Below are 13823 nucleotides of genomic sequence, written 5' to 3' on the forward strand. Positions count from 1 at the left end.
GGCTCTCTAGGGGAGCGAGTCTCAACCGAGGGTTTCCATCAGGTCGTGGTGTACCACCCCTGCTAAGACTCTGCCTGTCCCCCCACATTCTCACAAGATCCCAGCCGATTCCTAGTGATCCTGTGCCTGCAATGCACAAGGTGCTGGGGAGCCTGCTGAAAGACGGATACCAGCTCGGCTGTCGGGGTGCAAAGCCCTGCGCAGCACGTGGCCGGCAGAGGTCAGGGCCTTCCTCTGTCTGTGCTCGGACCCGTTCCTGACATGGCCCAGCAGGTGCTGAGCTGTCCCACAGCCCACCCCTTTGTGTCTTGACCGCCAGGGATGAGCTGGAACTTCTAGAGGAAGACATGGCTTCCTGTTCCTGGGATGACTTACGGCCCAGGTCCCTGGGGGTCGGAATCCACTCGAGGGCTGGGAGTTAGTAGACCTTGGGCACATTTGAGTTTTGAATTCATTCTTCTGTAAATAGACCAAATACGTGGACATGCACAAATGAGGCCACGGTGGATCCAAGCCCCTGAGGCCTGCAGAGACCGTCTCCTAGCGACCTACCGGACGGCAGAACTGCCCCAGGGCGTTTGTGGGACCTCACATCTTGACCAGAGCACGAAGGCTCATCTGGCGGCTAGAAGGTTCACACGGTCGTAGGCCAGCGCATAACCCGCTGTCAGCAGACTCCCCTATAAGGGGGCACTGCCAGCAGGAGCAGCCGGGGGCCGCACGATCACACGCCTTCCCAGGGAAAGCTGGGCCTGGGGCCACTGCAGGGAACATGACAATGTGGGCTCCAGAGACTGTGACCCTTTACAGCAGGAGGAAGCCTCATCTTTCTCCTGAGAAGCGGCTGGGAGTTTGAACTGCGGACCTGTGGTGAGCAGCCCAGCGCGGCCCCAGTCTCACACTAGGGACCTGCCTCATCACGGTGTGGCCCCTGCCTTTGCCGAGCAAGGAAGAGGGAACCTCACACCCGATGGGGGTCTTCCTCCTTGGAAGACTCACCCCTGCAAAGGATATCGGTCTCTTCATTGACGTCCAGGGTGCCGTACTGCAGACAAGCTTCCACGAACAAGGCCGCTCTGTCAAAGTACCTCATGCTGCCAAACAGAGCACATGGGGTTGGCCTTCCTGGCTGACGGTCCACTTCTACAGGAAGACGTGGGCACGCCTCCCCGGAACCCGCACCTCTGCACCCATCGGTCTCCCTCCCAGCCCCAAGACCGCTCTTCCCCTGGCTTTGCTGATACTCAGGGAGCAGAGCACACAGAAACCTACATACTACAAACGCTTAACACTTCGTAATGTTCCACCCTTGCCACTAGCTGCTATCACCTTCCTGGTTGCTCTACTAGAAGCTGACGCGCCTCAATCCCTAGAGACCTGACAGACAGTTCTTTTGTCATGGGGGGTTAGGTCTAATGCGCATGCTGGTGGGAAACACCGCTGCTCCTAGACCACATGAGGATGGAACTGCAGGGGCTCCCTCCTCCTCAGGGCTTCGAAGAACCGCAAGCTCCCTCCCTCCCTCGGCCCTGGCCACAGCCATCCACCATCCACCGGCAGAGCCTGTCGGCGCAGCCACGGGGCCTCGACAGATACCTGTGGAGCGTCTCAGCCACGCTGGCGAAGCAGCCCAGGGAGAGCAGGATGAGGAGGGCCTTTGACTTCTGGTTGACTTGTGGCGAGCAGAGATGGTCGATCCAGCGCTTCAGGACATCGGCACACTCTTCAGAGTTCAAACGGACCTGAGAGGGTAAGGGAGACATGCCCCACAACGTGAAGAAAAAGCCCATTCACACCCAACGGCCTTGACTCCGCGGCAAGGATGCTGGGTCCTGCCCTGCCGCTCAGCTGCTGCTCACGGTGGTGGTGACACTGGCCATGACTGTGGGCTCGCCCCACCGCGCAGAGAGGAGGACTTGCTCTCACTTCACCGCTACCGCTGCAGGCCCTTGTCTCGGTAAGCAGCCACCCTGCTGGTCTGGGACTGACCTCACTCCCATGGCTCCATTTTGGACCCAACAATAGGGTGTCGCTAAGGAGAACAGTGATATAGGGAGGTGTGCCCACCTTAGGCTAAGTATTTGCCCAAGCAAGGACACAATTTTTGGGGAGGAAGCGGAAAAGGGAAACAAAGTATGGAGCAACTGAGCAATGGGAAAACAGACCTGCTCAGCCAACCCTCACAGATTCCAAAAGACCAACAACAAAATCACTGCCATCAAGTGTATTCGGACGCCTAGCGACCCACAGGACCGAAGAGGATGCCCCCCACCCCAGGTTTCCAAAGCTGTCAAACTTTACGAGAGCAGAAAACGGTGGGTTTGAACTGCTGACATTGTGGTTAGCAGCCCAATGCATCCCCACTGCGCCACCAGGGATCCTTCCAACAAACACAAAACCCCACTACCACTGAGTCAATGCCAATTCATAGTGCCCTACAGGACAAGGTAGAACTGGCCCTGTGAGTTTCCAAGACTGTAATCCTTGACAGGTGTAGGAAACCTCATCTTTCCCCCAAGGAGCATCTAGTGGTTTCAAATTGCTGGCTTGCAGTTATTAGCCTAATGTGTAACCACTATGCCACCAGGGCTCCTTATCCTTCCTCAATTCACAACAGTTTTACACACACACAGAAGTGTAACCGCCGCTCATGAAGAACAGAAGTGGGTGAGAATTACAGGCCAAATGGCACTTCCAACTCAAGCCTAGTCCAGCTGAACGTTGCCACCCACCGGTGGAAAGGACCTACTTTTGCGAGCCAGGCTGCCCGGTTCCACTCGCCGTAGGTCTGCAGGTAGCGGCAGGCGTCTGCAGCCTTGTCGATCAAGCAGAGCAGCTGCACACCCTCTGGGAGAAAACACAGCAGCGGGGTGGCACATCAGCGAGAAGTCAAACTACAGCTGCACATGGCCTGGCCCTGCGCCTCCGGGAACTGCTCTTGACCCAAGGATCAAATGGAGTTCTCTGCCAGCACTATGCCAAGAGAGCCCAGCTGCAGCTCTATCCCGGGCACCCAAGTTTTCCAAGGGTGCTCTGATCCCAGTCTGCAGTCCGGGCATCATGACCAACAGTGGCCCATTCACTTGTAAAGTAGGAGTGAGAAAGTGGCCTGGCAAAGACTAGCAAGAACATTTTGATTTTCCTCTGCACATGTAAACAGAGAGGCAAGTCTCCCTAAGGCCCCTGAGGACGGGTCTGCTTCCCGGGTTCTGATGGAGGTCCCCACCCCCACCCCCGAGGGACAGGCCTCACCTGCCAGCTTGCCGTTGGCGATCATGTTGGTTGCCACCAGCTTGATGGTGCTCTGCGAGGGCCCCGAGGAGGTGACGGTGGTGACCAGACAGGCTTTCAGGGAGTCGCAGTAGTAGTGCTGGTTGTCTGAGCTGGTCTCCAGCAGCAGCTGCACCGCCCGGTCTGTCTGAGGGGGAGATGCTTGCTCTAGACTCAAGGACACCCGCCCTCAGCGCCACCGCGCAACCCCCAGCAGGGAACGCTGGTGCCTACAGCTCACGGAAGAGTCTGGCCTCGAGAAGGGCCCTCGACAAGGAAGGGACGAGCATAGCACCGGCGAGACACACGGCACTCCCCCAGGTCTGCGATGCTGCCCGCACCCCCACCATCATGACCCCGTTCTACCTTACGACTCTGGCTAGACCCGAGCATGTGCACTGATACAAACAAAAGCTCTTGACACACAGAATCCAGGACACATAAACCCCTCAGGACCAATAATGAGAGCAGCGATACCATGAGGAAGGGGGACAGTGCGGGGACAAACAATAGGAACGTGGGCAAAGGGAGACAGTGTAAAATATGAAAATAAAAGTAATTTACAAATTATCAAGGGTTTTAGAGGTGGGGGAGGGAGGGGAAAAGAGGAACTGATACCAAGGGCTCAAATACAAAAGAAAATGTTTTGGAAACGATGATGGCAACATCTGTGCTTGATACAATTGATGCATGGATTGCTTTAAGAGCCCCCAATAAGATGATTTATTAAAATAATAAAAAAGCAGCACAGCCCTGGAATGTTTTGCCTGCCCACACAAAGACGGACCCAGAGAGCTCCATGCAGCTCTGCCTACCCATGGCACACCGCTGCTTCGTCGGGCTCATGGGGCTGCTCTGCTGCCTTTGCCCCAACAGTGAGACACACAAACCTCAAGTACATGGGGAGGGCCACAAACACCAGCAGATTCCCCCTGCCTTTGCTTTCTGACAGACCCAGTGGCCCCGGAAGGGCTCCCTTTGCACTCACTTCCAGGGGAGGTGTGTGTGGACCTGCCTGCAGCCCCTCCCGGGGGACGCACCTGGCCCAGGAGAAGGAGCTGGTCTGTGCACTTCCTGGTGTGGTCGTAGGTTGACCGTTTGACTTCCTGGAGGTTCACCCTCTCCAGCTGGAATTTCTAGAAGGGAAGAAAAGAACACAGCTGGACTGTAAGATTCTGGATGACTTATAAGAACACTGTAAGAAGTGTCCCTTTTACCTGAACTTGACAGAGAACCAAGGCAACAGAAATCCAGCCGCTGAATACAATTAAAAAGTTAATGAGGGAAGTGTTTGCCTGCTTCTGGAAACTGGTACTTGAGAGCTAGATGAGAAAAAAAAACCCCAAACAAATCTTAAGTGTAGTGAAGTCCTCAAAAAATCACACAACTTCTCCCTGCGGATTGGTTCCAATGCAGAGAGGCCCTGCAGGCTGAGCAGCTCTGCCTCGCAGGGTTCCACTGCTGTGAGCGCTGTGAGCTGACCGCCTCTTCTTCCTCCCTCGGGACTGCGGCTGGGTTTGACCCGCTGACATTTCAGTAGCTGCCCAGTGCTTACCCACCATGCCACCAGGGGTCTTTTTGAAATGCTCTGAGATCCCACCACTTCATAAACCCACAATGGCAACTTCAAACGCAGGGAACGAAATCTGCGCTGATGAACTTTCAAGTCAGGTCTTTGGGTCTGACTGTGCAAGGGGCTGATTTCCATTACAGGGCCCTTAACTCGGTCAGAAAGCTCCCCGGATTCGTTGTAGGGACACTCAGTCCAGCTGGCGGTCTGAGGGCTCTGCACCCAGAAGCTGCTCTACCTGAAAATAGCCATTTTCACAGAGGACGTCGTAGCACATGTCCAGGGGGTTGTTCACTTTGTCCCGAGGAGCAGCCTCCTGCCGGTCCTGGGAGAAGCTGTGCAGGTAGTGGGCGGCCACCGTCCAGAAGTGCAGCTCCGACTCGTCACCATAAAGCCTGGAAAGAGGGCTCTCATTACAGGCTCCCACAGCACGGCCTGGACAGGCTTCCCAGGGGAGCCCGAGGCCAGAGACCACCTGGGTCCCTGGCTCAGGGTCTGGCTGTCAGCAGGCAGGCTGTCAGCCCTGCCCCCAGGTTGCCAAGAGCACCAGGCCTGGCTGCACAGTGCCTCAGACCTCAGAGCTCCCTGCTCTGGGATCAGTTCAACACTGCCATCTCAGGGCAAGTCTTACATGGTTTGTGTGAAAACAGACTCATTTCTATAGGTGCCCAAACTTTCAACAGAATGCTAGCCAACAGAATCCAACAAAAACAGCCAATGCAAACCACCATAGAAAGAAAACACAGGCTAAGTACCATATAACTATGTCAATTGATGCAGAAGATGCATTTGATAAAATTCAGCATCCACTCTTGATAAAAACACTCAACAAAATATAAAGAGAAGAAAAACCCCTCAATATAATAAAGGTCAAATATGCAAAACCAACAGCTAGCACCTCGTTTCATGAAGAGAAATTGAAAACATTCCTCCCTCTACAGGGTTGGCACCACTCTTATTTAACATAGTCCTGGAAGTCTGAGCCAGAGCTCTAAGTCATCAAAAAGATGTTAGAGGTGTCCACATCGGCACAGAAGAAACCAAACTACTTGCAGATGATAGAATCTTATATACAGAAAACCCCAAAGATTCAATTTTAAAAATTGCTAGAATTAATTTTAAAAATCTGGCAATGTAGTAGGCTATCAAATCAACATACAGAAATCAGTTGGATTATCTCATCCATTAAAGATAACTCTGAAAAGGAAGTTAAAAGGATACCACTTATGATAACTATTTAAAAGTTAAAATATCTAAAAATGAATCTTACCAGAGAAACAAAATACATATACAAAGGAAACTATAAAATACTTCTACAAGAAACTGAGACTTACACAAATGGAAGAATGCTTCAACATGCTCCTGGATTAGTATAGTGAAAACGTCAATATTACCAAAAACATTTATCATATTCAATGCAATTCTGATCCAAATACCAGCCCAATTCTTCAAATAAATGGGAAAAACTAATCACCACCTTTATATGGAAAGGGAAGAAACCCAGAATAAACAAAACACTATCAACAAACAAAAACAAAGTAAGAGATCTCTCACTCCCAGATTTTAAGACATAGCCATGGAAGATCAGTGGATTAGAACAGGAACTCAGAAATGTAACCAAGTCCCGAGAGACACCTGATCTTTGATAAAGGACTTGAAACATATTAGATGGGCAAGAGACGGTCTTTTCACTAAGCGGTGCTGGAACAACTGATCCTTCACCTGCAAAAGAATGAAACAGGACCCACACGCCACATACGAAACGAACTCAAGATGATCAAAGGCCTAAATATGATCACAAGAACCATAAAGACTGTCAGTGAAAAACAGGGACACATTTAAGGGCCCTGATCCTAAGCACAAAGACACTGCCGAATACAGTAAAAATAAACACACGGTAGAAGACAAAGTAAGGACCAGAGCCTTCTACAAATACACTTAGCACACCAAAGACTTCTTCAAGAGTCAAAAAGAACAGAGACTGGGAAAAATATTTAGAATGATGCATCAGACAAAGGGCTAATTTTAAGAATCTACAGAAAAGTATAACACCTTAATAAAATACAAATAACCCAATCAAAAAATGGGCAAGAGATGAACAGATAATTTGCTAAAGATGATATTCAGGCAGCTAATAATCACGTGAAGAAATGTTCACGTTCATTCACCATAAAAGAAATATAAATTAAAACAAGGAGGTACCACTTCACACTGACACTCAGCAAAATTAAAAAAAAAAAAAAGAAAATAAATGCTGGAAAGGATGTGGAGGATTGGATGAAAACGCTCAACCTTTGCTGGTGATATTTTAGAATTGTACAACCACTGTGGAAATCAGTATTGTACTTCCTATACCTCATGATCCTACACCTCTCTACTGGCCTACTTGGTATATGCCCTCAAGAAATAAAGCACAACACACGAACAGACACCTGCACACCTGTGCTTACTGTAGCAGTTTCTGTCAGAGTAAAAGCTGGAAACAATCAAAAGCCCTGACTACAGAGGAATGGACATTCACACAATGGAATGGTATCCGCATCCTGGCAAAACAAGGAGGAGTCCGTCAAAGTCCTTCAGACACGGACAGAACGAGAGAACATTGTGCTCAGCAAAGTTAGTCAAGCTCAGTGATGAATAAATATTCGGTGGCACAAAAATAAATTTGTTTTCATGCTAAAGGATAAGACTTTAAAGACTACAACAAGGGGGAGAGGGGAAGGACAGGAAAGGAGGGGGCAAGGATTTGGGGGACGCCACATTGTGAAAGGGGAGTTAATGGGATACTGTCCCTGATTTGATGAGATGGGCTATACAACTACATAGAACATGTTTTTCTTTGTATTATATTCCACAAACACAAGGGAGTAAATACATGTATATAAATAAAAGCACATAAACACATAAAGTTAACTTAAAGAGAGCCCCTTAAAGACCCTCTAGGTCCCTGACCCATCAGGAGGGAAACCAAATTGAAACAGACTTGGATTCTTTTGTGACATACAATTAGGTTTAAAGTCAGTAAGACTGACCCATCTGCGTCTGGGCGATGCTCGACCTGACATGCCATCAGCACACCTTTCGCACTGGACAACGTGCTCTGGGGAGGGGTGAGCAGAGAAAGCACACTGAGACCAGCCTCCTAGGGAGCAGTAGCAGGAAGGGCTGCTCCAGGCCTCGGGTCTGCAGCAGGACTGGACTGCAGGGGCTCCTCTCTGCAGCAGAACTCGGGTCCAAGTGAACCCAGGGCCCTTCCTGCTTGCTGTTTAAAATGCCAATTTCAGAAAGCGGGTGGGAGGGTGCCCCTTCATTAAAGATTGGCTTCAGGCTTGGATCTCACATCCACGATCTGTATTCTCTTCTGTTTGCATGAACGCAAACTCCCTGCCTCATGTTGATTCGGACCCACAGCGGCTCTACAGTACAAAGGACAGCTGGCCCTGAGGGTTTCTAGGGCTGTCAGTCTGTACGAGTAGAAAGCCTCCTCTTTCACAGAGCTGGTGGTCTCGAACTGCTGACCTTGCAGTTAGTGGCCCAACTTGTAACTCACTATGCCTATATACAAAATTAGCTGTAAGTCAAATCTAAAGGAAAAAGGGATCTCTTTTCCTAAAACCTCAAAGTCTGGCCTCAACTACAGCCCCTTAGAGGTATGAGCAAACTAGGAAGTCTGTGTCTGGTAAGGGCGCCTCCCCGAATGTTACCTTGAGACGAGCAGGCACCTCTGCACGAGGGTGAATCCTGGGTCCAGCAAGAGCTTCTTGATGTCACTGCAGGAAGGGATCAAGAATGCAAGGAGATCACTTTGGAATGGGAAGATTGCACTCAAATAAAATGAAAGCCTTGCCGTGACTCTGAGACTAAGCCCAAACTTCATGGGGCTTCCCAGGTTTCAGAATTGGGGAAGTAGTATCGCCACTCTACCTGAGGAGCCCGAGGTGCTGGGCTGGGCTCACATCCCTGTACAGTTCAATCTTGTTACCTACATAGACTGTCCATATACCGAGATATGAACACCGTGCCCTAGACATGCACGGGGCCTTCAAAAAGCTCGTGGGAAATGGCACTGAGGACAGCATCTTCCCACGAACTCGTGCAGCGAACCCCTGGGAGGAACTAGGGCGCCATTAGGGACAATTATTTGGCTAAGCCATCAGGAACAGGGCATACTTCAGAGAAGGCGCGACTGCAAGTTTCCTTCTGAAACGACTCAAAGGCTCATGATGTTTTTTAATTCTATTGATTAAGTGACCAATGAAACATTCCCTTACGGTTAATTCCTTCGCTATCAGAACCGCGTGTGATAGACTCTGTCTAGATGATGGCCGTTGGCTGTGCTCCCCAAGAGCTCCCGCAGACCCGGTTTTTCTCGTGGGGCTGCAGTCTTAGTCCTGTCCCAGGCTCTAGGGCACACACTCATTTCTGTGCACACTGCACACACCGGGCCGACACAGGTACCTGATCAGAGGCAGGGAGAGGCCACACAGGCAGCTCCCAGGGACAGTGACAGCCCCTGCTGTGTCGTTACCAACAGACGCACTGTTCAGAAACCTAGTACATGGAAATAAGCTCTCTGAATAGAACGTGCTCTTCTCGGGCTGCAACCATTTCCCCAAAGGCAACTCATCTTAACCATCGGCCAGCTCTGTGATGGCACTTTCCTCTCAGGCCTCCATCTTCAAAGAAAGCAGACTGAGCGCTTACTTGGACAGTGAATTCAACTGCTCTTGAATGAGAGTCTTTATTTCTTCGTTTTCGGGATAATCACTGCAGAGAGAAAAATTTGAATGAGTTCATGATCTCTTTATTGAAAATCATTTATTCCATCTCCAGAAACAGTCAAAGGTCATGGTAACCCAGAAGCAGCCTGTTCGAAGTCCCTGGCTGAACACTAGGCTTCTGATCAAAATAGTAACATTGTACTCAGAAATCTGCCAATCAGCCTGCATGTCTGCTCTTACCTCACTGAGTCAAGACAACACAACACACAACGGGAAAACAAAGTTCCTGCTCTTCAAGACACAGGAGAACTACAACATCTACATTCATTTAAATTAGGGCCTGAAGCCCTGGTGGAACAGTGGGTTATGCATGTGGGCTACTAACCCCAAGGTCAGCTGTTCAAAGCCACCAGCTAGCTACCCCTTGGGAGAAAAATGAGGCTTTCTACCCCTTAAAGAGTTACAGTCTCAGAAACCCACAACAGCAGGTCTGCTCTGTGCTACAGGGTCACTGCGAGCCAGAACCGATTCGATGGCATGAGCCTGGTGTGGGTTTGGTTAAAGTAGGGCCTCAGGCACCATGGTGATATAAGGGCTAAGGGCTAGCTGTCCAATTGGAACCCCTCCGAGGTCTCCAGGGGAGAAAGCCCTGACCACATGCTCCTGTCAAGACTGACACCCAGTTCTCCTGGCACTGGGGGCTGTTATGAACTGGACCCCAAACAAAGGAGGAGCTGAGCCACAATGGAACGACTCTACTCCTCTTCTGTGGAACCCACCCCCCACTGCAACTCGCCACTCTGCCTGCCCCGTGTCTACCGTGCACAACACTGGGGCCAGCTTGGTCCACATCTGGAAGTTGAGCATTGCTCCACGGCAGAAAGAGGCAGCTTTCTGCTCCCATGGGCACTGACAGCCTTGGGAGCTCACAGAGGCAGGTCTCTGTCCTGTAGGGTCCCTACGAGTCAGAATCCACTGGACGGTGGGGGCCCATGAAAAGGGTGGCCTCTGTGACCACTCCTTTCAGTAAGAAGGCAGACACCGAGTCAGAGCTAAGGCAGCCCACTGAGGCCACTTTCACGCAGATCCAGGGGTGGTGCCCATGCCACACTGGGCCTCCATCTGCCCTGGCCACTCATCCTTCTCCTAGTGTGGACAAGCTCCCACTCAAGACCGTGGAACAGACACAGCCACCAAGAGCAGCAGACGCCGCCCACCACAGCTGCCTCACACACCCACGCCGCCAAGAGACGGAATGCAGAGGCCTACAGGAGGCACAGCCTCACCATCAGCATGACGCTGGCACCAAGGTCACCACTGATTTCCGCGGTGTCTTCCAACCCCCCAGGAGATCATGAACAGAAAACAAGAATGGGTGGGAAACTACTTACACTTGAAAAATGTCCAGAGAACACTGTCCATTCCAAGGCTGGTGCAGTAAGAAGGCTTTCAAGGCCAGGGAGGCCCTGGGAACCAGGAGATATGGGCACCACACAGGCTCTAGGAAACAAAGGGTTGACTTCCTTAAACAAGGCCTCAGGCTGTTCACGGACGAGCCGGCAGGGGACAGTGCAGACACTGCACAAGGGATCAGGCTCAGGGGGAGGCAGGCAGGGGAGAGCCCACAGGTCCCCACGGCGTCCCACCTGACAGGGCCTCCCCCTCTGCGTCCCATCTGATGGGAGCACCCCCACTGCGTCCCACATGCGCTTCAGAGTTCTTCTGCAAGCCCTCCCTTTCTGTACTTCTCTCTCCCGCAGGGACCTCAGGGCCCCCAACTGGGATCTATTGATTAACGAGTCCAGGATGTAGTGTGCTACAGACCGCCTTGGGATCCTGGCAGCAGTCAACTACTCACAGAGAAACGTCAACTCTTTTGTCCTCAGAACACTAGCCTCAAAAGACTCAGGGCTCTATATTTAAGAGTTAACTTGAATTACTTCTGCATCTGGGGCCCTGGTGGCCCAGTGAGCTTGACTGGGCTCTAACAAGGTCAGTAGTTCAAAACCACCAGCCACGCTGAAGCGGCGGTGGCATTCTCCCACAAAGATCTCGAGGGCCCAGGAGCAGTTCACCTCTGTCCTGTAAGGTCGATTCAATGGCAGTGAGCTTGGCGTGAACTTGAATGACCTCTGTGGTGTGCTATCAATTTGTTATAGTTAGGTTGAGTTGTTCCTTGTATGCAATTTTAGGGTCCCTTGTATTTATATTTTTGAATTCTTACATTTAAAAAAAGCAAGCTCAGAGAAGTTCCTTCCTATCCCCATACCCGCCCCCTTCCTATCCATTTCCTATTAATAACAAGTGACTAGTTTCTGGAATATTCTGGTGTGTATGTTTTGGTAAAATAAACACACACATTTGCGCATGGCTTATGTATTATATTTGTGTGTCCTCCTACCACACTATGATACACAGGGACTATTACACATGTTCCACTTACACATGGTTCCTGGAAGTCAGCCCCTAGGACTGCACAGGGATCTCTCCTCTGCAGGGACAGAGGGCTCTGCACCATGCACGTGGTGAACCTTCGCCTCGGGTTGGTGCTGACAGCTTCAGGCACATGTTGGTCATGGGAATGAGGAATACCAGGTGAGGCCATTGGGTTCAAAATAAAATGCTCTGCAGTTTGGGTCAATGTAGCATATTCCTTCTTCCAGGCTGTCCCAGAGCAAAGGAGCACAGTCCCTGCTTCCTCTCAGCTGCCGACACAACTGAATTTTGTATTTTCCTAATCACAAATAAAGCATCTTGTCATATGATGTTGAAGGGTGGTTGTGTGTTTTCCCTAGAGATGCCCAGTTTTCCGCTTGTATATGACGTTGCTGGTGATATATTTTGCTGTGGAAAGCATTTTTCTCTGAAAGTTCACTCAATAATTTAGCTCTGCTTATAATCCACTGGGATTTTTAGTCCTCACACACAGGCTGTTGGGGAAGCACGTGTTTGGAAAGAATGAGAGCCAATGAGCACTAGAACCTGGGGTGGGTCACAGTCCAAGACGGAGGACATTAGAGCCATCGAGAGCTGTGTGCCCTGGCCATGCATGAGCCAGAAGATCTGCTGCAGAACTCTGCCACTCGGGACATGGCGTGGGGTGACTTCAAAGGACCGACGGTGGGAAAGCTGCACAGAGCACCATCCGAAGACCAGCAGCTCTCCCAGGCCAGCATCCCGGCCTCTAGTGAGCGCTCTGGCTCCCCTACCCACTGCTCTGCACACTGACAACCCTCCCAGCAGAGGGTCAGACTCCACTGACTGACAGCACCCCGCACGACAGAGCAGGCTGGGATCTACAGAAGCGGACCACCCCATCTTTCTTCTGGTGAACAGCTGGGGGGTTCCAACCGGGGACCCTCTGGTTAGCAGCCGAGCACTGTGAGCACTCCACCACCAGGACCCGGGTGCTTAGAAAGCCGGAGCTGGAGAATGCCTGGCACCTGCAGTCACGAGGGCAGGGTCGTGGGTCTCGGTGAGAGCAACACTCCCACCCTCTGAGGACGCAATTTTCTTGAACTCAAGGGTCAGCAGCCGCGGCTGACAGGAAACGGAAGCTGGGGCTCCCTACCGATCCACTCCTGCTCGTCCATCCGGGAGCTCGTGGACTTGAGGGACATCTCCAGGACTCGGATGCACCCGTCGTCCGACGCCAGGATCACTTTGTCCGACGTGCACCAGTCCACGTCCAGGATCCGGAAGGTCACGTTCCTGCCACTTCGTAAGCTGCTCACCATCTGGACCTGCAAGAGTCGACCTTGAGGTCAGAGGCGCCGAGAAGGGGACATTGGTTGTCACTCTGAACCCAAAGGTCCCCACCATAGGGAGCCCAGAGAAGCAAGCTGGGTGCTGAGTGCCCTATACTACGGGAACACCAGGGGAACAAAAACTTGTCCTCAGAGACTTAGCCAACCCATGACAGTCTTCACTTCTGAACCAGGAGGACTTGGCAGCAGCAGCCCAGGTGGGCAGCGCTCCAGCCACCTCACTCTCGGGAGCCTACCTCCTTAGTGTCCCACACTTCCACTCCATCGTTGTACATGGTGATTAGCTTCTGGTTTCCTTTCCCTGGGGCGAAGCGGATCTTCCGCACCCAGCTCCGGTGGGTGGGGATCCCCCTGAGGACAGAGCAGAAGACGGACTGAGCCTCACCTCTGCTCTTTCCAGGCCTGACTCGGGGGAACCACAGGACTTTCTGGGGCAGGTACATCCGACAGAAAGCGCTGTCCTTCAGCTGTCCCAGTCAGTCCTTCATCCTGTCC

General features: G+C 51.5%; 1 protein-coding gene across 3 annotated transcripts in view; it reads right to left on the minus strand.

Annotated features, from left to right (window-relative positions):
• The window catches only part of WDR11 (WD repeat domain 11), a 45582-nt gene that overhangs the window by 1108 nt on the left and 30651 nt on the right, over nt 1-13823 (minus strand). For 2 of the 3 annotated variants that reach the window (XM_045291245.1, XM_004700893.2), the window contains exons 18-28: nt 13565-13679; nt 13133-13304; nt 10953-11061; nt 9545-9607; nt 8545-8610; nt 5079-5235; nt 4311-4406; nt 3253-3418; nt 2750-2847; nt 1597-1742; nt 1015-1094 (exon numbers count right to left, since the gene is read on the minus strand). In XM_045291245.1, coding sequence (XP_045147180.1) covers nt 1015-1094; nt 1597-1742; nt 2750-2847; nt 3253-3418; nt 4311-4406; nt 5079-5235; nt 8545-8610; nt 9545-9607; nt 10953-11061; nt 13133-13304; nt 13565-13679 — 1268 coding nt within the window. Of the gene's footprint in view, nt 1-1014; nt 1095-1596; nt 1743-2749; nt 2848-3252; nt 3419-4310; nt 4407-5078; nt 5236-8544; nt 8611-9544; nt 9608-10952; nt 11062-13132; nt 13305-13564; nt 13680-13823 lie in introns of those variants that run through there. The other variant, XM_045291246.1, reaches the window with a different exon arrangement.

Source organism: Echinops telfairi, unplaced genomic scaffold (assembly GCF_000313985.2).
Source record: "Echinops telfairi isolate 266 unplaced genomic scaffold, ASM31398v2 ScPeMD7_70;HRSCAF=299, whole genome shotgun sequence".
Classification (NCBI taxonomy): Eukaryota; Metazoa; Chordata; class Mammalia; order Afrosoricida; family Tenrecidae; genus Echinops; species Echinops telfairi.